Genomic DNA, 27,778 nt, shown 5'->3' with positions numbered 1-27,778 from the left:
CTGGTGTTTCAATTATGGCCAAGGCCTGCCCGCAGTGCCCAATCACATTTACCCCATACCACAGTAACCCTCCCAGAGACATGGTCTCTGTATGTTTACATGTTCGAGCCTCCCTCTAGGGCCCTAGCATAGCCCCCTTCTGCGCAGGAGGCCCCGTGTCCCCCGCATTTACCCTTTTGACCTTGATATTTCCGAGTGACGTCGACTTCTGAGGGGGGGCGGGAGGGAGGGTCCTAGTTTCGTGTTACACCCCTGCCTCCTAGACGTGTCTGGTGCAGCTTGCATTAAATTCCCTAGAAGTTCATACTAGTTGCTTTGTTATCTGAAGCTGCCTATATTTCCTAAGACCACCGGCCAGTTTTTTGTATTTTTTTAATTGAGGGGGTGCCCGCGTGCCCCCTTTTTTTGTGCATCCTCCCAGGGCAGGCTTTGCTTGCTTCCTTGCCTGGGAATTGAGTCCGGGTCCGCTCCGAGACGGGTGACTGACCCTCCTGCTGTCTCTGCCCCCCACACTGGGAAAGGAGAGCGTGTTGTGAAGGCACTGGCCTTACACTCTGGAGACTCCGTTGAAAAGGCTGAGCGGCTGGAAGCCCCGTGCTGGAGGGGAGGCGCATGGCGGCAGTGCGAGAGTGTTGAAGGATAGAACGTGGGAAGGGAGGGGGTCGAAGGGAACAGCCAAGTTGAGGGGGGGAGAGAGACAGACTTCACAGGTAGAGATGGCAAGACAAGAGACCTAGAAATATCAGCTCACAGGAGGAGACAGCGGAGAGTTAAATTGAATTAGGCATTTGTAAAGAGAAGTCACTTCTTGGCGCAGAGCCTTCATCCGCGTGCACAGGCAAGGGGGTGGGGGTCAAAAATGTATTAGAAAAAAGAGTTGATGCCAACAGCAGTATTTAGAGGTGAGGGGGAGGGGAAAAGATCGATGAGGGAGAGAAGAAAAGGAAAGGAGAAAAGAAAAAGGAAAGGAAAGGAAGACCCAGCGATGAGAAGGAAAAGAAAGGAAAAAGAAAAGAGGTAAGGGGAAAGGGGAAAGGGAAAGAAAAGGAAAGGAAGACCCAGCGATAAGGTAGACTGGAAGAAAAGGGTTTGAAAGGAACTAAACTGAACATAGGAGAGGGTAGATGGCAAAGCAAGTAAACTAGACCTGGAGTGAAAAGGCAAAAGAAATGAAATGGAGAAGTAGGGAGAGCGAAGGGAGAAAGATTTAGTGGAGTAGAAAGAAGGAGAGTAGAGGGAAATAATTGGTAATGAAAGAAGGAGACGGGAGGGGAAGGGAAGAGTGTTTGGTGCTACAGCTTTGGCAAGATAGCCCCTGCGAGTGGGCGATGGAGGGGCTCACTGGGCCCGTCTAAGGTCCCTGGGGCGACCAGCGCCTCCTTCTAACACACACCCTCAGACGCATGGAGACACACCAGGGCATTGGAAAGATGGAACCAGGGGCTGACCTGGTGACCCCAGGGGAACAGCGAAGCTTCCCAGCAGACGGGTTCCCACAGCAGCCCGCCAGAGACGGGGCATAAGAGGTCGCATGTCACTCCTGACATGACTGGCACTGCCCCAGCCCCAGCTGCCTGTCGTGAAATCTCCTCTGTCCCCATAGGAACGCCAACTGAATTATGCGGCAAGAAAAGGGACATTTGGCCTAATAGTGGCTTACAGCGACACACACTGTGCGGCCACCTAGGCGTCTCACCTCAAAATGATCAGTTTAGCAGAGCAATTTGCAACTAAAAGGAGACCAGTGCGCCTTTGTATGCATCCCCTGCTGTGTAGCAGCATGTGTGTTACTCTCCTGTAGTGACGTTTGATCCATGTGAACTAGAAGCATGTTTTTTGGTGAAAATATATCTTTAATGCATCCGGCAGTGAATTATGTGGCAAGTGGGGTAAACTCACATTTACACAGAAATGAGATAATTCCAGTGGCCCTGCCGTTAGTCTCTGTAACTGCAAGTTCACTTCTCCTCAGGTTACTTAGGGTGTGTACAATCTGACGCAAACCTGAGAATTCCCCAAAATCTGGGCTTTGTTTTGCATTCTTGTTCTTGCAGTCTTCTTCATTATTTTGTAAATCGCGTGACTACAAGTACCAGAATGCACCTGGACTGAATGACCTGCACACACATTGAACTGGTAAACTTGAGCGTTCGGCTCTGATGAGGGAGATGTGGGGGGGCCTGTAAGGGTATCTGGGGGGGCATCATGGATCATGGGGTAAGTCGTGAGGGGGTGACAGCATGAGTTACCCGCACTAGGTGACACCAACCCTAGTGACGCCACTGCTGAGAGCCATGTACGAGTTACCGGGAGGCCACTTTCTGAAGCATGGGGCCCTCGTGAGAGGGATTGGACGCCATTGGAGAGAGGGGGAAGCTAAACCGTGGGTGCAAGTATGTAGCACTATCTGCGGGGAGGATTAAGACAGTTTTCTGCCTTTATAAAGCCAAAAAACATGACACACAACAGCCACAAGAGCGCCTGCTTCTACAATAGGAGGAAGATCTAGGGAAACAAATTCCAGAGACGGAGTGGGCTAAGATCCTAGAGTGTAGCCCGAAGATATCCCTAAATGCAAGGTTCAAACTAATTAATTTCTATGTCCTGCATAGAGCATACCTTACACCGTCCAGAATCCAGAGGTATTTTGGAACGGACACAGCAGCATGCCTGCGCTGCGGGTAAAGGGAGGCACACATACTCCACATGTTCTGGGACTGCCCCACGCTTCAACCTTTTTGGGAGGAAGTACGACGAGTAGTGGGTGAACTCATAGCCAAGGACCTCCCACACACCTCGGAGCACTACCTATTAGGGTGGTTCCCCCACACGGCCATAAACAATATAACTGGAAAGTTCCAGGACCTGGTGTACATCCTAGCAAAAAGAGAAATAGCCAAGACCTGGAAGACGCCGGGGGGACCCAGGATCACCCCCTGCAATAATGAGCTGGAAAGATGGGCGGGGGCAGAGGGCAGGGTATTGCTTAGGGAGGCTCAACGCAGGATAGGCAAATTGGATAGAGCCAGAGCATGGGAAGGTCTAGTGAATGAATTGCTAGCTACGACCCGAGATGATGAGAGCCGGACGAGCACCCCGCAACCTGCAGCCCCGGACCAAGAGAACGGCTGAGTAGGGCATTGAATAGAAGCCTACCCCAAAAGGTCAAAGGCTATTGTTTGTGAAAAAGTGATTCATGCGCCTTACCAGAACACGCAGATTGTGATTATATGTCAGATGCAACTCAAGGAGGGAGGGGGGAGGTTCTGTTTAACGGGGTTGTTACCTTTACCATAGTAAAAGAATAATACCACTTTTTGGCCGAATACCAATGTAAGAAAGACATGGTTGATACCCATTGAATGTGTGCTTTGTATTTGTTTTGAAATTCCAATAAAATCTGGTTTAAAAAAAAAAAAGTATGAAATCTATAGTAGAACACAGGCCCCTACCATTAAATGTATGACTCAATGCAGGAGGATTTGGGCACATATTATTTTCACACCCTAGATCTAGAAGACACAACATCTCGTTAAATATCTCCCCCTGACTATAATGACAAAAATGGATACTGCTAAGCCCTTCTTCAGCTTCACGACCACAGATATTACTTACAGTATGTGTACATAAACACAATTAAAATCCCCACCCAAGATAACAACCGTGTCTTTGGCAGATTTTCCCCATAAAGATTGTATATCACTGCATAGCTTTTTAATAACATGTTCTATGCTAAGCGCTGGTATATTGTTATAAAAGTTAATCAAGATCAAACGTTGCTTACTGCCTAGTTTAATCCTGATTAACTGATAATAGATGTCCTCTAAATAAAGGTCAGCCTGAACATTTAAACTATTAGAAATTTAGGTACAGAGCCCACCTTTAGGTTTTCCTCTGTGTCCTCCAATTGCCCTTTTATGTAAAGTTTTAAACCCATTGATGTGATTCGCATCCCTAGCCCATCTCTTGAAGACAAAGGAGATCATGATTTAGTAGAAACTCTCACCAAATGGGTTCACTCAGCTTTGAGTGCAAGCCAGCAACATTCCAGGACACCAAATTACAAGGTGCTTTCTCGTTAGTAGCGGTTGAACAATTGCACAATGTGGGTGTCGTTTCTGGGATATCAACGGTGTCCGATACTTGTAATGACATTATTTTGGGGGATTTCACACTAGATTCTTCCTGGTTCTTAATGGTGGATCTCATACAGGCTTTCTGTGGTGCTATTTAGCATACCTATATATGAATCAAATATTACAGCAGCATTTTAAACATAGTTGTAGTAAAACAATCCTTCCAAATTCATCCTTGAGAAGAGTTTAGCTAATTTGGTGTATACAAAATAACTATAGGTACATCAGTGTCCTGCAGATGGCCTGTAAAAATTATCTGTAGGCCGAAGCATCAAGAAAACATTTGTGTCAGACACTTTACAAAGGAGAGTAGATTTAGCTAAATGTAATTTGTCTGTACTTTATTTTTTTTTCATCTAATTTGTTATATACAATTTTTATTGTCAAAAATACACATTTTAGATCTTTGCTTAAAACTTTATGGCTCAACTACCTAGTTGTACCTTTCTTGTACATTCAAAACTTACTAAACTCTCTCTAATACATTCCGACCTCTTTGATGTCATCAACTACATCCTGTTAGGTGATGTGGCCTGACTCCTTCTGCCTTAAATTCTTAACTTATCATAATACTGCAACCAGTAAATGGTGATCCATCGAACAATTGTTCTACCGCTCTGGGACCAGCTCCTCCTACAAGCTAAATTTAGTACATTTATCTTCCATTGTAAGATAGACTGCAGTGTTCTCCTTATTGACAGACAAAAGAAAATCTGGTTGTCTGTTCCTCATTTTTTAAAAGTCTTCCCCAAAGAGATGCTCTTTACTTCCTTTTTTTTGGAACGATGACGAAAGGGCTCTTAGCAATTGGGCCAAAATTTTGCTTAACTGGATGAGATGGATGGGCTCTGTGCCTTTTTGGAGACCCGATAATCACACTAATTCATCATCATTGTATGTACCAAAAAAGTACAACTTATAGAAGTAAATATTAACACTATATGTATCCTTTGAGTACTGTATCAGTTTCACTTGAAATATACAACAAATAGTTGATTTCACTTTATAAAACCATTACACTTCCATTTATGTTTCCAATATTTGGTTGCCATTAATATGTCTTTGCCAATTGTGTCATCACTTCAACTGGTGCATCATACGATGCAGATCTTACTGTTTGTCTTGTGATGAAACAAATGTTTACTAACACGCTAATATGCATCACAATGCAGCCCACTGGTAACTTAAAACCACAAAATAAAATGAAATGAATCCCAATGACCATCTGCTCTTGATAATCTTCAGACTCTGTTTTGGATCAGCTCATTTTGGTAGCAGAGACCAAGGTGTGCATGTGCCTGATGTGCTTTTGTAGTGAGTACATTTGTTTAGCGTTGTCTCGCCGGAATAATTGCTTGATGCACTATCAATTGTGTGCAGCTGAACAAAGGGTACATATTTAACAGCCCTAATAGTTAAGAAATAGTTATGATGCACTGAGCAAAGAACTTCTGTGTTTTAACAAGGCACACTCAACTGCTTTAGGTTTGCATGTTTTCATACACACAGAATGTCAGTCGAGGCACTGTGCCCCTCACCTGCTTTATCCTTCTGATAGCAGCAGCTCCACTTGTCACCTCTGAAGACTCCAGGATGATATGAGCACAGCATCTCTGTGTTGTTAACACACACTTTTCTCAGTGCTGACAACCACTGGTTCAATTCATTGACACACTGAAATTCAAACAAAAATGTTTGTTTAAAGGCAGGGTTGAAGCTCCTCTGTGGATCGTTCATTAGACATATAACTAGCAAAACGCACGTATTTTGACCTTAAAAGCCAGAAACATGCATGCCTTTACCTCAGGAGGACTAGTGCATGGTGCAAGGAACTGGGAATTGGATACTTGCATCATTCGGAATGCACTAGAGTGCTTTCACGTCCGGTCTTATGTGATCATGCCTCATCATATTTTGGCATCTTACGGCAGGCTGCTTTTGGGATCTGCAGTTGAGCGTGATCGGAAGCTTGATGAAAACTAAGCTGCAGTAGCCTAGCACGTCATTATCATTTACCCTTGTCAGTTCCATTCAGTGGTCGGCTAGGATTTTATGTGGCATAGCTTACAGTCATACCATCTGAGACTATGGGCCTCATTACGATGCCGGTCGGACCGGCGTCCATGGTCTCGTCTGAATTGGTCAGTCCAACTGCCACATTATGATGCATGCATTCTGTAATCGGACCGCCTGCTTATGGCTGAGATACCCGCCACCCCCTCTCAACACAATCCCCAAAGGAGGGAAACCGGAAACAGTTCTTGAAGTTTTTGGAAGTGGGAGGGAGTGACCCTCCCGGCCGTATTTATTAAAACAAAAAATTAAAACATTAAACATTAATGTACAATTTCATACCACATTGCGATGTTTGGCTAACCTTAACAGATTCTCTAATACAGAGGTTCTCCTAGCCGAACTAACATCCTACAAAAACATTTACTTGAAATATTGAAATTGTACATCCTAACGTTTAAGGGCCAACGGCAAGGTCGTAACCGGTGTCAAGATCCCTAACCAGACATACCCCCCCCACTTGGGAGGGGCGACAGCACTGAGGCGTACTCAAGTGCAACTACTACCAATTTCCCTTGACTTGACGGGGGCACTTATCAACTCGACGCCAGTTAAAGGTCGTTCGAAGACTCGTGTGAGGTATCTAGAAGGTATCGTAGACCTCCCCCCAACCCCACACAACTTACCGCATCTGCCGTCGCAGATGTCACTGGCCCCGGGAAATTCCCCAGGAGGGGGCTGTAACCCCTCCTACACAGGAAGGGGCCTTGACCGCCTTTCCTCTTCTTTCGGCGACCCATCCTTAGAAGGGACCGCCTCCCCGTTGAGGGGCCAAAGGCCACCTCCCCCGAGCGCTCCCATCCGTGTTGGGTGACGCCCACTCATAGGGATCTTCCAATTAGTGCTCACCGATCATGACCTTACCGCCCGACCAAAATAAATACGACAAATGCTAACCAAACGAAACTACATTGGCCACTATGACCGAAAAAGCCTGTTTATAAATGGACCTTAAATCCGAAGTTCTTTAATCACAAACTTGTAAAATTAGACCAATCTTTATTACACATTCAATATCAACATAACACTAAAACAACCTGTAAACGAAATAGAATAATTGATCAACTTTATTAAAACAACTGGCTGTCCTCAGGGGCTGGTGGGTGGGTCAAAATTGGCTCTTCGTTCCGTCTCGAGCTCACGTGCAGCGAGGAGGTGCAGCTTCAGAGCACAGGAACAAGAGGATGTCTTCTGGTCTTGCGTCCCTTTTTATCCATCTTCAGGGCGGGCGTAAACCCGCCCCTGCCTGCCCCGAGGGCGTGGCCGGCCGCGTCAGTGTCTAGGCCAGCCCACTCTAGGGCGGGAAAAAGCGCGCCCCGGCTACGCCGCTTCGGGCATACCAGCCGAGACGCGCCTCCCGCCCAAAATGGCTTCCCGGGGGGATCGAGGCACTCTGCCATACGTTCGGGGGGACCGAGTGGTCGCCCCTTTCCATATGGCTGAGATACCCGCCACCCCCTCTCAACACAATCCCCAAAGGAGGGAAACCGGAAACAGTTCTTGAAGTTTTTGGAAGTGGGAGGGAGTGACCCTCCCGGCCGTATTTATTAAAACAAAAAATTAAAACATTAAACATTAATGTACAATTTCATACCACATTGCGATGTTTGGCTAACCTTAACAGATTCTCTAATACAGAGGTTCTCCTAGCCGAACTAACATCCTACAAAAACATTTACTTGAAATATTGAAATTGTACATCCTAACGTTTAAGGGCCAACGGCAAGGTCGTAACCGGTGTCAAGATCCCTAACCAGACATACCCCCCCCACTTGGGAGGGGCGACAGCACTGAGGCGTACTCAAGTGCAACTACTACCAATTTCCCTTGACTTGACGGGGGCACTTATCAACTCGACGCCAGTTAAAGGTCGTTCGAAGACTCGTGTGAGGTATCTAGAAGGTATCGTAGACCTCCCCCCAACCCCACACAACTTACCGCATCTGCCGTCGCAGATGTCACTGGCCCCGGGAAATTCCCCAGGAGGGGGCTGTAACCCCTCCTACACAGGAAGGGGCCTTGACCGCCTTTCCTCTTCTTTCGGCGACCCATCCTTAGAAGGGACCGCCTCCCCGTTGAGGGGCCAAAGGCCACCTCCCCCGAGCGCTCCCATCCGTGTTGGGTGACGCCCACTCATAGGGATCTTCCAATTAGTGCTCACCGATCATGACCTTACCGCCACAGGCCGGATAGTTGACCGGCTATCCGGACCCCCCACAAAACTCCTACCTAAAGGTCATGTTTCAACGATTTTAACCATGCTAAGAAGTCTCCTAAGAGTAACTCATTCCCCACCCAAGACAAATGCACACCATCCCCCAAATACATACTGTCATCATTAATACAGCTATGAGAAATAGAATGCAATGTCCTGGAACGGAACAACCTACTCACTTTATTGTTAAGCTTTCTAACAGAATGGTTCAAAGCAGGAATAGAGATAGCCCCCCGCCACACCTTTCGTGGAATCAAATGGGACCATGCAATCGTGCACCCCGGAACTCTCCTCGCCAACCAACTTACAGTGGAAAGCATTGCCTCCAGGAGTAGTCGTCTACCGATGGTGACCAAATCATTGCCCCCAACATGCACTATAACTATAGACGGCGGTGACCTTGTCCGCCCTAACAAACCCTCGAAAAATGTTTGAAACTGGTCAATACAGAGACCGCCCCTTCCGTAGAAGGACATCCTGTACCCGTATTCCCCAGCTACGTGAATCATGTCACCTGCTTTGAATACGTCTGCGGCACGCCTCACGTATGAGTGGCCCACGACCCACACCTCCTTTTTCACAGCCGGTGATGTCTGACCGCTGGCCCGGTGTAGGGTCGACTGCATAGTCCGCCCCGCCTCGTAGGCTTGCGTAACTGAAAACCAAACAAAAACAAGAAGCGTGAGTACATTATTACAGCTTCACAACATGTGCAACCGCACGTATCTTTTATAACAATTGGAGGACCAACGCCCCACTCGTTTTACTTGCTCAACATTAAGACCCCTGGCTGTAGCTTCCGTAGCAGCCCCTATCCGAAAGGAATGGGTCCCAAATTCGCCCGGGTTCAAGCCCGCAGCGGCAATTGACATCGCAAGCACCCGCTGAAACTGAAATTTCGTCAGTGGGGTGGCGTCAGCGTGTCTTAACAAAGTCCCCCCCCATGATGCCACCCTTCGTGCTAGGTAATCCTCTAAACACTTTACCGGACATATGGAGGACCCAGGAATCCTGCGTATGATGACGCAGTCACCCATCCCATCTTGGTCAGTCTTGGACTTTACAAAGGAGACAGTCATTGTTTCTCCCCTGATCTGAACGTGTTCCTGGCACAAACCCCCCGCCACATCCAGTTTGTTCCTTGCAACTAGTTCGCTTACCCGCATTGCTCCGTGAAATGCTAGCGTAAAAGCGGCTCGGAACAGCACCGCCTCAAACTGAGATGAACATGTGGCCGGGAGTGTGGCCAACAACTGGGACAATCTATCCAAACCTATCGGGCGCCTTTCATCTACTCTGCGACCCTCAAGGCGTTGCCACCCACGCAGCGCTTTCTGTACAACGAAAGACGCTGTTGGGTCCTGAATAGCGTGTGCTCTGGCAACAAAGGAAATGGCAGCACGATGCCTCTGGGCCGTAGCCACCGATTTCCCAGCCCTACGTAAGGACATCAGGAAATTCACTACCCATTCCTCGTGACCCCAAAGTCGCTCTCTATCACTCCCTAAAAAGGCTAAATAGGCCCGAAACGCCCCTTCGTATGCCTTCCTCGTCCTTGGTGCTAGACTCTCTCCCACGAGGTGACGAAGTTCGGGGCACCGAGAGACCAGAGAGCTTCGGGAAAGGGTGCCGGCTCTGGGTCCGCTGAGGGGAGGAAACCCGAAAAAGCCTGCATTTGAAAACGAGACAGTGCGTCAGCCGCCTGATTCATCACCCCTGGAACATGTTTTGCTCTGAATAGCACGTTCAATTGCATACACAGTAAAACAATTTCCTTAAGCAATCTTAAAATCAGTTTACAACGTGCTGCCTGACTATTGATGCACTCGACCACGGTCATATTGTCAGACCAAAATACGACAGAGTGATCTTTGAACCCATCGGGCCATGTTCTCAAGGCCACCAAGATGGGAAATAGTTCCAGGAAAGCAATATTACTCGTCAGACCATTCTCATGCCACCATGTCGGCCATCTTTGTGCTGACCATTTCGTGCCGAAGATGGCGCCAAAACCTATGCTTCCTGCCGAATCTGTCCATAGCCCCAGCTCTTCAGAAGACACGGCTGGTTCATTCCAGACGATTCTACCATTGAAATCCGCCAAAAATGCTAACCAAATACGCATGTCCTGGCGGATCTCGGCCGATAGTCTCGTGCGATGATGGCCCTCTTTAAGGCCGACCATCGCTTGGGCAATTGAACGGGAAAAGGGGCGGGCCATTGGTATTACCCTCAAGGCAAAATTCAACTGTCCCACCACCTGCTGTAATTGTTGCAGCGTAACTTTTGATGCATTTATACACATTTGCAGCGCAGCCCTGAACTTCAACACTTTCTCAGCTGGCAAACGGAAACACCCCTCAATGGAGTCCAACTCGATCCCCAGAAACTCGAGGCAAGTCGTAGGACCCACTGTTTTACCCGGCGCCAATGGCACACCAAACTGTTTCATCAACACACGAAATTCGGCCAAGGCCCGGCCACATTCAAGACCCCCGGCTGCCCCAAGGAACAGAAAATCATCAAGGTAGTGCATTACATCTTGGAAACCCGTTTTCTTTGTGAAGACCCATTGTAGAAAACTACTGAATTTCTCGAAATAAGCACAGGATATAGAGCACCCCATTGGCATACACCTATCCATGTAATAACAACCCTGAAACATGAATCCTAGGAGACGCTGGTCGTCTGGGTGTACCGGGAGCAATCGGAACGCTGACTCGATATCTGACTTCGCCATCAGCGCCCCGGGCCCCAGGCGATTCAAAATGGCTACGGCCTCATCGAAGGATGCGTACCGCACCGAACACACTTCTGGATCGATTGCCTCATTTACGGAAAGACCTCGTGGAGCTGATAAATTATGAATCAGTCGGAACTCACCGGGGTCTTTCTTGGGGACTACCCCTAAGGGAGAACAAACAAAATTCTGGACCGGGGGTACACTAAACGGGCCGGCGACCCGACCTCGAGTCACCTCTTTCCGGATCTTATCCTGTACTACGGTCGTATGCTGCAGGACGGAAAGTTGGTTTTTACACTTATCCACACCCTGAAAGTCCCCTACCGGGATGCGGAAACCATACGAAAAACCGTTCCGCAGCACCCCAGCAGAAGTACGATCCGGGTAGTCACTGAGCCAAGGAATCATCGCCAGGGTATCAATCGGAGTGGGTAAAGGCGCCCCTCGGACTATATTAGACCTGTTTGGCACCTCCTCTCCCCCCGTTATCACCCGTTCTGGCTCTGCACGAGGCCTCAGGATGGGACGACCCACAACCACTACATTCATGTTTAAATTTACACGATCCCTGGGGTCTAGTACATTTACCTCTGTTGTAATTAAAGCAGAAACCCCTTTTTCCGGTATTGCCGGTAGGTTTCGAGTGATCGTCGGCACCCGTACCTGATCGAAAGGGCGCCCCCGCATATTGCCGGGAGGACTCGCCAACATTACTTCCCACCAACGGCATTTTCAACATTCCTGACTCCCTCATTTTATCCCAAGTCAAGGCATCATAACAATCCCAGGTTAAACTTTTATTATGCTCCTTTTCCTTTCTGAACAGATTATCGTAACAGAACCAATGATTACCCTGGTGCGATGTCGAGTACCCCATGATTCGTGATTGATAGATTGGGAACTCGGAAAGCAACTCAGGTCTACGTTCCCCCAAGATTGATGTAAAGATTCCCCAAGCATTGCCCCAATTGCCGATATTCTCATTCACTTTAAAGGCGGCCATTTTTGCGCGCCAAACACTCGGATGCATGAGATCCTTCTGACTCTTTACATGCTCTACCTCATAATGATCGACAAGTAATGAAAAAATGTTCACATACTCCCCCGCCCAAATCTTTTCCTTAATTGCCAAAGGAACATGTTGCCCCAACTTTTCTCTCCGAGAGGGTGTTGACTCATCCCTCGCGATCGGCAATGGCCGCTTACCTGCACCAAACGCTGCCTCTGTGGTCGCAATCGTCCCTGGTGTCTTGTCCCCTACTGCAGCCGGCACGGGCACCTTGGCTGCTTCCCGTTTCTCACGCAATTGCTTCATCAGCGCCTGCGCATCGACAGCCGTGGCGCCCTCGTTACCTTTACCCAACCACGCTGCCAACTGTGCTGCCAGCTCGGGCGGCATATCATCCTCGGACACGGGGGTGACCACAACGGGAATCGGATTCCCCTCCTCCGGCACGGGAGTTGGAGCCTCGAGCGGGGCACTGGGACCCGGGATGTCTTCACCCGCTGCCCCCTCCTGGGCCTCTTGTTTTTCCCTCCCGGGGCTGCTCCCGCCAAAGGACGTTTTGGACCCCTTTCCTCATTCTTGTCCACCCTCTTCTTTAGCTCGGACATCTCCTTCATGAGAACACGCAGCATCTGGTCGGTAGTCATGCGCTTTCCCACCTTCTTCGGCATTCTCCAACAAAGTAACTGCAAAACAAACAAGAACGATTAAAACGCTCAAAATTGGCTCTTCGTTCCGTCTCGAGCTCACGTGCAGCGAGGAGGTGCAGCTTCAGAGCACAGGAACAAGAGGATGTCTTCTGGTCTTGCGTCCCTTTTTATCCATCTTCAGGGCGGGCGTAAACCCGCCCCTGCCTGCCCCGAGGGCGTGGCCGGCCGCGTCAGTGTCTAGGCCAGCCCACTCTAGGGCGGGAAAAAGCGCGCCCCGGCTACGCCGCTTCGGGCATACCAGCCGAGACGCGCCTCCCGCCCAAAATGGCTTCCCGGGGGGATCGAGGCACTCTGCCATACGTTCGGGGGGACCGAGTGGTCGCCCCTTTCCAGAAACACTGCCGACTCTGACAGCCTTTCTCTGAACGCTGAGATGGAGTCAGAGAAAAACGGCAGCCATAGGGCAGTACAGGGTTCTCCAACTGCCATCTGGATTACAAAGTGGCTTCCCAATGACTGGACCACGGTGGTCAAACCACCTGCCTCGAGTCATTAGAAACAAAGGATTTGGGGTTCATGCTCACCCCAACTCGCTTCTCTCCAGCAGCTTTCAGGATGGATCCCTTCCTCCAGGTCCCCCTACACTTTGGCAGCTGAACCCTATGTATGCGATCCTGTGGGCGCTGAAATCCAGGTAAGTCCTTCTCCGGTATATATCCCCATTGACTGGACTGTGCACATTTTGCCATGATCGATTAATGGGGTACATAGTGCACAATGCATATCCCCAAATACGCCATGCAGGTGTGTACAATTCACATGTTTTCTGTGAGTGTGGTACTCATTTGCAGTGACATATTATGGGATATGTGCTCCACCATAGCTGTAACCTCTGCAGTAGCAGCGGTTGCATTGTAAAATGATGGGGGGAAGCTTTGCGGCCTTCGCGTTGGAAAGGGCTTGTGAATACGGCAGTCGAGCGGTCGGTCCAACCAGCATCGTATTGAGGCCCTATGTTCATTTGGTGATGTGTAATAAATTGTTGAGCTCTGTGCACATCCCAAAGAGTAGTTTGCAACATCACTGGCACCCAGTATGAAGACATATTTTTACCCTGGCAATTTCAACAGTGAGTAGGGTGAGAACTAGATGTAGATGCCACTCACTCAGCCAGAAGAGCAGGGTTGAGTCACACTGATACAACAATACAGAGTAGTTCGCCGAGATGCTGCCAGGGTTGGTTTCTGACTTTGGCATCAAGGAGATTTTTTTATTCTGGTGTTCTCAATTCAGATGATTCACAGATACTGAGTTTACAGATAAACATTAAAGCAAAGAACTGCAGCAATCAAGTTGGATGACTAGAAGACCCCCATTCATTCAGTCTCAGCTCCTGGCTATATCAACAAATCCAACCCCATGTAATATAATATCTAGGTGCTGGGGTGGAGGTAATAGCCAACTCCCAGACACTTAAATAACACTTATACCCATTAACAAAACTCTCAGTTTCTCTCCAGTGATCAGCAACTCATTTACCTTTGCCAATGGTATACTGACATACAGTGGAGCACAAAATAAAGATATATACGTATTAAAAAATCTTGGAGTGAAAGTATCTTAGAGAGCAACCACAATTTTATGACAGTTAATGTCTAACAAAACTACATTTGCTTTAAAAGGGGACCACGCCAAAAAAGAACCTACCCCATCTTTTTTAGGTTTCTAGAAGGTGGAACTAACTTCATCAATGTCTCAATATAAAGGTAACTTAAGCAAAGTAAAACAGCTAACACCTGATTTGTTCCTTCTTCTGCTCGCAGCTTATCATTTTCACGATACCATTTTCTTATCAATGCCTTCTGTAATTCATGGGTCTACTGCAGAAAAAACGTAAACGTCCCCAACTTTTTTATCAACCATAGTACTTCTAATCCATGTAAACACAATCTCTTTTTCTGGTACTGCCGGATCATGTTTTAGGTTTCCTATTGTGGTCACTTTCAAGAACCCCTTATTCCGATGGGGGGCAGACCATATTTCAAATAAAAAATAACTATATTACATGCCTCTTTTCGTACATTCTGTAGAGATGGTGCTCATTTTGGTCAAACCAATTTTAAAAGTCTGCTTTCTTGAAACTTTGTTTTGATGATGCATCTCGATCTGCTTGTTATATAGTGTTTATGATGTAAAATGGAATACTACTGCCATTCCGTGTTCTAAATTAAGAGCTAGGATTCCATGAGGACAGTTGAACACTGATTGGCTGAGGGATGTAGTGGCGATTAAAAATATTTAATTCCCTTCAAATTGTCATATTTAGAGGGTAGCACAAAGCTCCTACCTTCTCAAATATTTACATACTGTAGAGCTTGGCAGCACTATAAAATGGGGACAGTCTCAATGTATGGCTTTGGAAAAGTCACTATTTGAAGTTACATAAGTATGCTTACACCACCTTTTCCTTTAACATTACTAACCATTGCCCATTATTTTCCTTGTATCAGTTTATGTCCTATAGGTTTCAATTTAGACTGACTACAACTTACTCCTCACAGAGTAGAAGTATTTGGGACGGAGGCACAGTGTGGAAAAACCAACAGCACAAGACTCTTGCGGTGACACTTTTAATGGGATGTGAACACGGATTTTGCCTTGTTTCTTGTCAAGAGAGGATTTTAAACAAATTGATTATATAAATGAGATTTATGCGTGAAAAATAGAAAAATGAATCCTCTCACTAACCTTTAGAAAATGTTTGTCTAGTCAAACCTTTAGTGGAGTGGTGTGTGCACATGATGCCATCAATCGGTGAGTCATAAATGAGTAGTATGATGTTGTAAATAAGTTTGCAACTGGCAAGTTGCTACATCTTCCATACATTTCCACACCCTGAAGTATCATTAAACATGATTGGTCTACTATTAACCAATGAAGAAAGCTGTCCTTACAATATGAACATGAGAACTTGCCTTGCACTGTAGATATAGCGCCTCCAGATTCCCCGGCTCTTCCGTGTATATAATTTGCATGACAAATGTACTTCCAAAGCTTTTTTCTTCTACTTTTTCAACCCCTCTGATTCTCGATAGGGGAATGAATGAGCTTTTCTGAAAAGATACAAAACAACTGTGCAGCATTAAGAGACGTGTTTTGGAGAACACTTGTAAAGTAGTGACTGAACACCTTGCTCACTGAATTCTTCAATTACTTACTGATAATCTTCGTTACCCCAAATTGAAGTCCTTCCTGTCCCAGTCCGTACTCAGTGAGGCTTTCCCATCTGTAGGCAGAGTGTTTTCAAATTCTGGGATGTAATCCCAGCTTTCCTTTGTCCTTTTTCTACCTCTATAGTATGGTAGAATAACCTTCCTTCCCAAATCCACCCTCAGTACATAACATGAAATTGGAGGTGCCATTCAGAAGGTAAGGAAGGAGGGGCATGGACTGAGATGAGGTGGACTACGAATCGGGATAATGAAGATTACTGCTAAGCAATCCAAGCATTACCCCCTCATCTTATCCTCCTCGTCCAAGGCTATATTCAGTGAGGATGTACCACGTTTCAAACAAAAAATGCACCGACAACTACAGATACAGAAATTGTAATTTATTAAATCAACAGTTACTTTATTGCTGTATGCAGAATCATAGAAGCGAAATTATCATTATTTGACCAATCCAACTTGTAATGTCAGAGTGTGATGCGAGGACAATGTGGTGGTTCGACATATCTCCTGTATGGACGCCCCACCTACCTCGGCCCAAGTTCCAGCAATTGCTTGAGTAGAGCGGCCCTGTACAGACTGTGGAGGATCTACATTCATCATCTATAGGCCTGCGAGATTGCCTGATGCGCCCACCTCCCCAGTGCCTGAGAGGAGACCTTCATGCCTTCATTTGCAGTGCCATAAGAAAGAAAAAGTGGGGGGGGGGGGGGGGGGGGGGGGGCGTGGCTTGCGCCCGAGGAAGATGGCGGCATTCCTGTGGCTCCCTTGAGGTGACGGGGCTTTCCGAGGGATTTTCTGGCTTCACCCGAGTCTTGGAGGTCGGCAAAACTGCATAAATCAAGGTCGGAATGTGAGAGCCTCTAAATGGAAGTATTTCCGTGTTCTTTCTGGCAAGCTTTGACCTTTTATTAACCTTTCTGCTCACAGCTGAAGTATCTGTGACAGATGCCACGTGCCCTGAGGAAGCCAGCTTTCCTTTCAGTTCAGAATTTCTCTGGCAGCGCAGATGCACGTTAACAAACTGAACTAAAGTGAGAAGAACTCTTCATTTAAACTTTGCAGTGATTAATTGCCTCACTTTGCATCACATTGCTCACTCTGTGAAACATATTGCTACCTGACTAACTGAATGAAAATTGTGGCTTCAAAGCAGCCTGCGCACTGAGGAGATTATTTCCATTGTGCCTGAATTTCTTCAAAAGGAGCAATGTTTTATTCATTTACTGACCGTACTTCACTGAATATGAATGTTTCACACTAGAAGTCATGTAGAAAACTGAATTTGGACATTACTCCCATGCACTTGTATTAGCAGGCTTTACATGGGCATTTCAGCACCTTGTTTTTGTGTTGCTAATATGTGTATGTGCAAATATCTGCATTTCTTAATTGTGTTTCTCTCAGAGCCTACAATGTTCTATGAGTGTGCTACGAGATTCTTTATTTAAAGTGGCTCTCTTTGCTATGGTATTAAGCTAAGTAGGTGGTATGGTTTACTTGGGCATAGACACACTCTTGTAATGCATTGTGGTGACTTACATTTCATACACATATTTTCTTCCATTTAAGCAAACAGATATCACTTTTATATTTCACTTCATGCTTCTTGGTAAATGTATGTTTTGATATTCTGTCACGCGCCAAATGCCTGCAAATTCTGTTACAGTGTGCCTTGCCCACTATTACTAGGTGTAATACGCACTAACGTTATACCTTGCAGCTTTACATAACATTTTAGTTTTGCACAACATCTTCGGTATAGGTTTTAATTCTTCCCATTGCATGGGTAGTTTAAAAAAAAAAAAAAAAAAATATATATATATATATATATATATCCAGTCTTGCCAAACTTGTACATTTTGAAGAAGGCGCTGACACCATGAATCTGAATCCAAACTCGATTTATTCGATCAGTATCTGCTTAGACGCGTTTCGGCGTTGCCGCCTTGTTCACTACATCTGCATTTACATTTCGTTTCTACATATATACAAGAAAAGAGTCATGGGCGTGTCTATTAATTAACATACAAGTTTAAACCAGATGTTGCCATGGTTACATTGAGGCTCACCTGTGTGTTAGAAAGGTCTTTCTTCAGTTTTTGCACATTTGACACGTTGTATTTCAGAATATATTTTATATTTTAAACATGATTAAAATTCAAAAATCACCAAAACATGTGTAGAAAATAATATTGGTAACCTTATTTGTCATGTAGCATGTTAATATTCACAGCTAACATTTAAGGTAAATGACAATGCATAAGATTCTCGTGAGAGAAAAAATATATATTGGTTAGCACACTTTGCTACTGGTTCCCCGTGTGCTTGCCATGGATGTTCCTCATAAAAGGTCCCGTTTTGGTAGGCCCTATGGTTTGCCTGTGTTAACTTAGTATGTAACCTCCCAACGTGACAGCATGTTTGTTTGAGCGTGCTCACCAAACCGGTTAGCTGCGTCGTGTCACAGACTGAAATTACCGCAGTAAGTAATGCGCGCGTTTAGGCTGCAGTGTGTTTAACCGTATATACATGCCCATTGCTGCCGCTCGTGGTTATGCGCCAGAGTAATATGTAGTGTTGCCCGAGTGGGCATAACTACTTGTACGATATTGACAGCGAAAAAAACACTTGTTACTGGCTTGCGCATAATTCACTGTTAATGGTTTGTAGTCAGTAGCGTGTTTGGTATTATAGAATGTGTCACGTCTAGAGTTTAGGCTTTATATATTACTAGCGCGTGTGTTTGTTACGATGACCATCCAAAAGGTGTCTCTCTAAGTAGAGTGAGTGGACGGGAGGTACATGAGGCAAAGTGGCTGCATGTGAAACGTGAGGTGTAAAATATGGTGATAAGTGCTATGTACTCGGACATATTAAATGTTTAAAATGTGCTTAGATTGTGCCCCTGGGTGACCCGTGAATTGAGTAGTAGATGAACTGCAGATGTTTCACGAATGGTACTCGGGAAGAGGAGGATATGCAATAGATGTAATCTAGTATCTTGGTTATAAGTGGACACTTAAGGCTTCGTCCGCATTCAGGCCGAATGGGATCTTGGAGTTAAGGAGTATAATATACCTTGACTCCAAGCGGCGCAAAGCTAGGGGGCGATTGCCTCCTCTCATGTTTTTCGGAATGCTATCAATTACAAAGTACTGGATGTTTTTAGCATTACCATTGTGACTCTCATGTATATGTCGGGCTACGGGGTACGTAGGATCATTATTGGCGATTGCTCGCAGATGCTGTAAGATCCGTACGTGTGCCGGGTGAATCGTGGAACCTACATACTTTTTCCCACATGAACATGATAGCACATAAACTGCAAAGTCTGTTTTGCATGTAAACGCGTCTCTTAGAACATATGGTTTAATTCTGAAAGGGACTTGTACTTTGGTAGTGTTCACACCATGGGTGCAGGCTTTGCATTTTGAACACTTTTTAAAGCCCTTTTGTGAATCTAACCAGTTCTTTGTCTTTTTGAGAGCTGGCGCATTACATACCAGTTCTTCTCTCATAGATTTAGCTTTCCTGAAAGTTATTAATGGGCTAGTGCCCACCGATTCACCTATATTAGGGTCTCCCCGAACTAACGGCCAGTGTCTGGTCAGGATTTTGCGTAGGTTACTGTGGTATCTATTGTAACCTGTTATTAGTCTAGGAGGATCTTTACTGTTGGGCCCAGTTGTGGTTTCTGTAGTGGTCACAGGGAAAATTAGATCTTTCCTGTTTTTGCCCCTACATTTGTCTTCGGCCCTTTGGCAAGTGCTGTTAGTGTACCCTCTTTTTCTTAGCCTGTTAAACAGCTCTAGTTTGGCATTGGAGAGTCCCTCCTTGGTGCTACAATTTCGTGTCATTCTCAAGCACTCTGCATAGGGAATCGACTGTTTTAATGGTGTTGGATGGAAGCTGTGCGCGTGTAACAGGGCATTACCTGCAGTGGGTTTTCTATATGTGCGTGTCTGTATTTTGTTGTCTTGCACATACAGTTCTAAGTCAAGGAATTGGATATTGTGGGCATTTGTGTTACATGTGAACTTTAGGTTCAATACATTTTCATTTAGTGCCAATGCAAATCTTTCTGCTTCTTCAACACTCCCTTGCCATAAAATGAAAATGTCGTCAATATATCTTTTGTACATCACAACATTGTTGACCATAGTGTCTCTGTGTTGGACTCTCAGGACCTGCTCCTCCCACCAGCCCATGTGTAGATTCGCATAGCTGGGGGAGAAGCAAGTCCCCATGGCTGATCCTTGGAGCTGTTTATAATGAAGTCTATCAAAAATAAAGATGTTATTTGTCAGACACCACTCCGCCATTTCCAATACCATTTGTGTATTCTGATACAGTTCAATGGGTCTGTTTCCGAGGTAAAATTTCATGGCATTGAGGCCGTCTCGATGTCTAATACTGGTATAAAGTGACTGGACATCCAGTGTCATGAACCTGTAGTTGTCATGCCAGTCAACATCAAAGATCTTTGCCAGAAAATCACTTGTGTCTCTGATGTAGGCAGGGAGTTTTTTTACCTCTGGTTGGAGGAAAGAATCAATGAAAATGCTCGTTTTCTCAAAGAGGCTACCAATTGCCGATATTATGGGCCTTCCCGGTGGTGTTTGTTCATTTTTGTGAACCTTGGGTATTAAATAAAATTGAGGTGTCATTGGATAATCGTTCTTTAGATAGTTAAATTCATCTTTACTGATGAGTCCCATTCCTTTCCATCTATACAACTCATTGTGATACTTTTCTTGTACGCCTACGTTGTGAGTAGGGCTTACCCTCATGTAGCAGTCCTTGTCTTGGAGTTGTGTTAGGGCTTCATGGTTGTACATTTGGAGGGGCCACAATACTACATTGCCCCCCTTGTCTGACCATCTGACTACCACATCTGATCTAGATTTGATCTTTGTCATTAGGTTATTGTATTTCCTTCTGTGGTCTTGGTTTTCTTGCCAATATTCTTTTGTACTTTGTAGGGACAGACTTTTTAGCTCTTTAATAACATTGTCTGAGAATAGGTCCAGGTTATCTTTCCCCATTATTGGCATAAATTGAGATTTGGGTTTGAAATTAGTTTTCACTGATGCATAGATGTCAAGTTCCGACGCGGATGCTGCTCCACTAGGTGTTATGCCTTCACCTATATTCTCTTGTTCCAGGTCTATTAGGTCTTGGAGAACTTCCATATTTGCCACTGACAATTGTTGGGCTTGCTCGCCCAGCCCGGTTGTTGGGGTTGGTCGCTTTTTGGCGTTAATGAAATATTTTTGTAATTTCAGTTTTCGAACATATTGAAACAGGTCGATTCTGGTTTGGGCATAATCAAAGTTAGTGTTCAAACAGTAAGACAATCCCAGAGATAAAATTTCAAGTTCTTGTGGGCTAAATTCCATGTTAGTTAAATTGATAACTGTGTTGTCTATTTCTTTTTGTTCTTCCATTAACGGCGTCTGTATCGTCTGTTTTGTGTTTTGTTCTGTTTTTGATTTTGTCCTTGTTTTTCTCCACCGTCTGTTTTTTCTTCTCCTGCTTTTGGTTGTTGTTTTTGCTTTTTGTTGTACGATTTCCCTTTGTCTACTCCCAAATCCTGTTTTGGTGGGAAACGTGGCCTCAGTGTTCTGAGGCGTTGCACTCTTAAAAAAGCCAATTCTTGTGCGGGAGTAGGTGGAGGGCCAGTGCCTGCTTCCCCATCTGTTTCATATTCTGAACTTAGTTCATTCTCGCTCTGTTCCACTGTTGTGTTTACCCCATTTGTTTGTGGTTTAGGGGGGGATTGCCTTCTTATTTGATCATATTTCTTAGCAAAAGTGTATATTCTCCCACTCAAATAGTCATTGCGATCCCGCTGGAATTTAATTGCTTTGCGTTCTTTTATTTCTGTTTCCAGTTTCAAAACTCTTTCTTTGATTTCATTTAGACTTTTGGTGATCTCATCTTGATTTGGTTTTTGTTCAAGTTGTTGCATTATTTCCTTAATGCGAATTAACATTTTTTGTCTGTCACTGTCAGCAAACTGGACTAGAATTTTCAGCATGTTTTCTGAGGACTTTGCGCTATTTTCCGCCCACTTTTGTAGCATTTCAGGGTCTGGGTCCTCATAAGTTGGGGCTACTAGGATTCTGAGCCCTCTCGGGATTCTTCCAACCTCTAGATATCTTGTTAGTGATTTTACTTCCCACCATTTGCTGGTCTCTTTTTTGCGTAATTTCTCCAATTCCATGAGTAGTTTCCGTGTTTCATCCGGTGCACTGGGTTGTGCTTGAGCGCTAGGAGTTTTTTTGCCGCTTATGCCTTTGTCAGTGTCCGTGAATACGTCCACAGCAGCTTCCTCTCTCTCCCTTTCCCATTCGGCAGACATACTGATTGTGTTTAAGTCAATATCTTTAGTTTGCATAGATTCACTGCCCGTATGTATATTTGCTAACACACCGGGTCTACCTCTCCCATGAACCGAAATCTTATTGTCACCCGCTTCCCGTTACTTCCAGCTCACAGCCGTCTTACCTGGAAATCTCCGACTACTCTCCAGCCGTCGTGGATCTCCAGTCAGAAGGCGTTCCGCTGTTTTCGCAGGTTACTCGGGTTTCCAGGCTTTTGCAGGTTCCGGGGGGCTCTGTGTGTCTTTTTGCGAAGAAATACCAGCCGGTTGTCCTCTATTCCACAGAGCAGCCAAAACGAGGAGGGTCAGCGTTGGGTTTCAAGGACTACCACCCTATATATCCAGTCTTGCCAAACTTGTACATTTTGAAGAAGGCGCTGACACCATGAATCTGAATCCAAACTCGATTTATTCGATCAGTATCTGCTTAGACGCGTTTCGGCGTTGCCGCCTTGTTCACTACATCTACATTTACATTTCGTTTCTACATACATACAAGAAAAGAGTCATGGGCGTGTCTATTAATTAACATACAAGTTTAAACCAGATGTTGCCATGGTTACATTGAGGCTCACCTGTGTGTTAGAAAGGTCTTTCTTCAGTTTTTGCACATTTGACACGTTGTATTTCAGAATATATTTTATATTTTAAACATGATTAAAATTCAAAAATCACCAAAACATGTGTAGAAAATAATATTGGTAACCTTATTTGTCATGTAGCATGTTAATATTCACAGCTAACATTTAAGGTAAATGACAATGCATAAGATTCTCGTGAGAGAAAAAATATATATTGGTTAGCACACTTTGCTACTGGTTCCCCGTGTGCTTGCCATGGATGTTCCTCATAAAAGGTCCCGTTTTGGTAGGCCCTATGGTTTGCCTGTGTTAACTTAGTATGTAACCTCCCAACGTGACAGCATGTTTGTTTGAGCGTGCTCACCAAACCGGTTAGCTGCGTCGTGTCACAGACTGAAATTACCGCAGTAAGTAATGCGCGCGTTTAGGCTGCAGTGTGTTTAACCGTATATACATGCCCATTGCTGCCGCTCGTGGTTATGCGCCAGAGTAATATGTAGTGTACTAGGTGTAATACGCACTAACGTTATACCTTGCAGCTTTACATAACATTTTAGTTTTGCACAACATCTTCTGTATAGGTTTTAATTCTTCCCATTGCATGGGTAGTTTAAAAAAAAAAAAAAAAAAAAAAAAAAAAATATATATATATATATATATATATATATATATATATATATATATATATATATATATCTTCATTGCACATATCCTCACAGCGCAGATTTATTATCCATCCAAAGCCACGTATGAACTTTTCTTTTTTACATTTTCATAATGTTGTGCTAATTCTTTACAGTATCTTTTTTGTTATTATTGTTTTAATATTGCCATGCTTACAGTGATAGGTCAGTCTGCCCTAGTGTTGGGTTCACATTATTTCTGCTCTTAATACGGCGTTTCTTCTCCTGCACATTACTGTTCTATGTCTTTGGATTGTTTTTCTCAAGTCTATGGGCAGGACATCTAGAACTTTACAGATATCTACACCTTCTCCTCAGAAATTTTTGATTCATCTCAGCTCACGCTATAACTGTTTAGCCATGGAGGATTCAGTTGCTTCATCGTCCAAAGGTGCATTGCCTTCACAGATTGCCTCAGTCTCGACTGTTTCCAAAACTTCTACAAAAAGATTGAAAAAAGATCCTCCCTCTCCACCTAAACAGACTGCTTCTGTTACAATGGATCTAATACTGGAGGAGATTAGAGCTCTACGTCCGTTCATGGAAGAGACCAAATCCACACTTCAGATGCTCTCTGACAAATGGTCAGCAATGGATCAACGAGTCAACACGTTAGAGCAGAACTTTGGCTCTTTATCTTCTTCTACTTCTAAAGTAGACTCTCTTTGTTCACAGGTCTCCGCACTTCACAAACAAGTTGAGCAGTTGGAAAACAGAAATAGGCGGAATAACCTTCGAATTTATGGTCTTCCTGAAGGGACAGAAGGCTCGGATCCGCCAACTTTCTTTAAATCCTTCCTTCCAACACTCCTTAAGCTACCTGAAGGGACCATGTTGAATATACAGAGAGCTCACAGACTAGGCCCACCAATGCGTCAAGCATCTTCTTCGTCGCCACACAAACCGAGAGGAGTGATCTTGTACTTTCTGGAATATACTGACCTCTTAAAGATTCTATCAGCAGCTAGGGCAATGAATCGTATAATTTGGTCAGGAAATTCTCTGTTCTTCTCTCAGGATTACGCCAAATCGACAGCTGATCGACGCAAAGAATTTTTAGCATTGCGGCCACAATTACGCTAGTTGGGTGCACGATATGGTCTTTTTCACCCTTGCTTGTTTAAAGTGACATTCAATAATAAAACTACCACATATGAGGATCCAATTAAGTTGAAGAGCTTCCTGTACTCTCACCACAGCGATACAATGGAGACTACTTCATTATTTAGTTCCAGCTAGTTTGTGTTAAGACTCTGTTTCTGGTTGCAGTATTCACGTTTTCTCTTTTGGTTTTTATTCCATTTGCTATTTCTTGAAACGTTTGAAGCAGTTACTATGCGTTGTCATTGTTTGCAATATATCTAATCATTTTTTCTTCCTTCACAGGTTTCGGTAGCGTTTCTTCTCATACCTATGTTAGAGTATGTTCGTTATGCCCTTCCCTTCGCCTTCCCTTGTGAGTCCTGGACACGTCATTATTCCGTGTGGCCTTCCATCCCTCCACCCTTCGTATGTCTTGGATTGTTTGTAAGTTTTCTTTCTTCATTATTCTCTATTCTCTTCATGCTCTCTTTCTTCTTTTTCTTTTCTTTCTCCTTTTGCATATTCTCTTCTCTCATTGGTCTTCCACATTTCCTTTTTATACCCTGCAATCTTCCTTTCTCTTACAGAGGTTGCATTTTTGCTTTGCTTCCTTTCTTTCTTGTTTCTCATATCTAGTTCAGATCTCTTACTTTTTGTGCAGTTGGTTTGATATTGCTTGTATTTTTATTGATTTCACATGTCATTCTTATTGGAATCGTCCCTCAACTGGTTTTTTGATATGTTTTTCTAAAATGATGTTATGCCTTTGAAAATAATATCTTGGAATGTTCGAGGTTTACATTCACCAATCAAAAGACAGAGAGTATTATCCCACCTGGCCAAGCTCAACACAGATATAGCTTGTATACAGGAATCACATTTGTCAGCTGATGAATCTGCTAAATTGAAGAGGGGTTGGGTAGGCGAAGTTTATTTTTCCCCAGGTGATGGTAAACGTAATGGAGTCTTGATTTTGTTTCGAAAATCTCTTTCAATTAAAGTAGTAACGCATTCTGCAGACACTTCAGGTAGATGGGTGCTAGTGAATCTCACTCTAGATAACGTCCCTATTTCTATTTTAAATGTTTATGCTCCTACGAGTGGCGACGCCACTTTTTGGACCTCCCTCGCACCGCTTATCACTCAATACTATGTTGATAATTTCATCCTTGTGGGTGACTGCAATGAAGCTTTTGACCCATTTTTGGATAGACACTCAGTTAGTGCATACATTCCTCATAAGTCACAAAAATCTTTTACACAACTCATTACACAATACAAACTTACTGATGCCTGGAGACTCTGCAATCCCACTTTGCGAGAATACTCCTTCTTTTCACCCCTCAAACGCAATCACGCTTGGATTATTTTTTTATCTCTCATCAACTTACCCAATCCCTTATTTCTTCTGACATTGGCTCCATCTTAATTTCTGATCATGCCCCAGTCTCCATTGTTTTAGATGTATTACAAAAACCTACTTCTATTAAAAAATGGCGTTTCAATAATGCTCTCCTTCTCGATGCACAGTTTGTTTCTTCTTTCACATCCTTTTTTCATGAATATTTTTTGTTTAATCACACGGATGAAGTTCCATTCCCTGTAGTTTGGGACGCTTTCAAAGCATCAGCTAGAGATTTCATCATTCACTATGTTTCTCGCAAACGGAAGAAAGCCCAATAAGCCACCAATGACCTCCTTTCTAAAATTAAAAAATTAGAGCACTTATATTACACTTCCAAATCAAAGGATTGTTTAAATTATCTTATCGACAGATTAGTATAAGGCACTGGCTGAAACATGTTGACACTCTAAGGACGTAGGAGGTCGTAACCCGCCTCTAACGTCCCACAGCCTTATTTTTAACCGCTGACGGAGGCCCTTTTAATAAAGTATCCTCACCCCAGGGACCATCCGCCAAGCCGTTTTAACTTCACATACCTAAACACCCTACACCGCACACACAGTGACATACCTGCTCCGCTGTAATCAGGCGTCGAAGCACACCCGGGACACGCTAGGTGTCACTGGGAGGGCCCGATGATGAAGCATGCCACCAACTAGGTTGGTGGGTGAGGGCTTTCTAATGACACCCAACAGGTGCCACTGCCACTTGGCAAAACGATACTGAGTCGCTATGTAATTAATAATGTTAATGTCAGATTAACCCAATCTCTAGCTAGTCTCTTTTTGATATCCATACATATAAACCGGGGATCTGGACTAGCTTTCTGGTCCTCTCTCTCCCTCTTGATTCTCGCGCTAAATTATCTTATCGCCACCAAAATTCAATTTAATAAAGATTCCACGTACAATGCCTCCAATTTTCTCTTAAAATCTAGCGCCAAGTTTTATGGTGGACAGAATAAGGCTGGGAAATTGCTGGCCAACTATCTAAAGGTAAAGCAGAACAAGGTCAATATTGAATCTATCTATAGTTGTGATGGGTCACTAAAACACAAAAGTGAAGATATCCTACAGGAGTTTTTGCATTTTTATGAAACATTGTATTCGTCTGAATCATCTTCTTCTGAACAAGACATTTCCCAATTTCTGTCCAAGATTTCCTCTCCTTTCGACACTCTTCCGGATCTTTCCTCTTTAGAATTAGACCTTAGGCAGAAAGATCTCCTTCAAGCTCTTAACTCTCTCAAACATGGTAAAGCTCCAGGTCCAGATGGTTTCACTGTTGAATTCTTCTCCTGTTTCTCCAAACTACTTATTCCCAAATTACATACTCTTCTTTCTACTTTCCTTCAAACTGGTTCCGCTTCTGTCTCTTTCTATGATGCCCTTATTTGCATTATCCCGAAACCTGGTAAAGATCCACAACATTGTAAAAATTATCGCCCTATTTCTTTAGTAAATATCGACTATAAAATTTTTTCAAAGGCTTTAGCATTGCGTTTAGAATCTTTTTTACCCAAGCTTTTTGGGAAAGAGCAATCCGGTTTCGTTAAAGGTACTGCTGATGGATAATACTAGATTGT

General features: G+C 44.4%; 1 protein-coding gene across 1 annotated transcript in view; it reads right to left on the bottom strand.

The window, feature by feature from the left end:
* The window catches only part of LOC147729873 (ras GTPase-activating protein 4-like), a 625,955-nt gene that overhangs the window by 78,369 nt on the left and 519,808 nt on the right, over positions 1-27,778 (bottom strand). Inside the window, exons 17-18 of the mRNA XM_086954787.1 lie at positions 15,799-15,936; positions 5,675-5,810 (exon numbers count right to left, since the gene is read on the bottom strand). Of these exons, the coding sequence (XP_086810913.1) occupies positions 5,675-5,810; positions 15,799-15,936 (274 nt within the window). The remainder of the gene's footprint in view (positions 1-5,674; positions 5,811-15,798; positions 15,937-27,778) is intronic.

The sequence above is a fragment of the Lissotriton vulgaris genome, chromosome 2_1 (genome assembly GCF_964263255.1).
Source record: "Lissotriton vulgaris chromosome 2_1, aLisVul1.2, whole genome shotgun sequence".
NCBI lineage: Eukaryota > Metazoa > Chordata > Amphibia > Caudata > Salamandridae > Lissotriton > Lissotriton vulgaris.
This window is presented reverse-complemented; position numbering and strand designations above follow the sequence as displayed.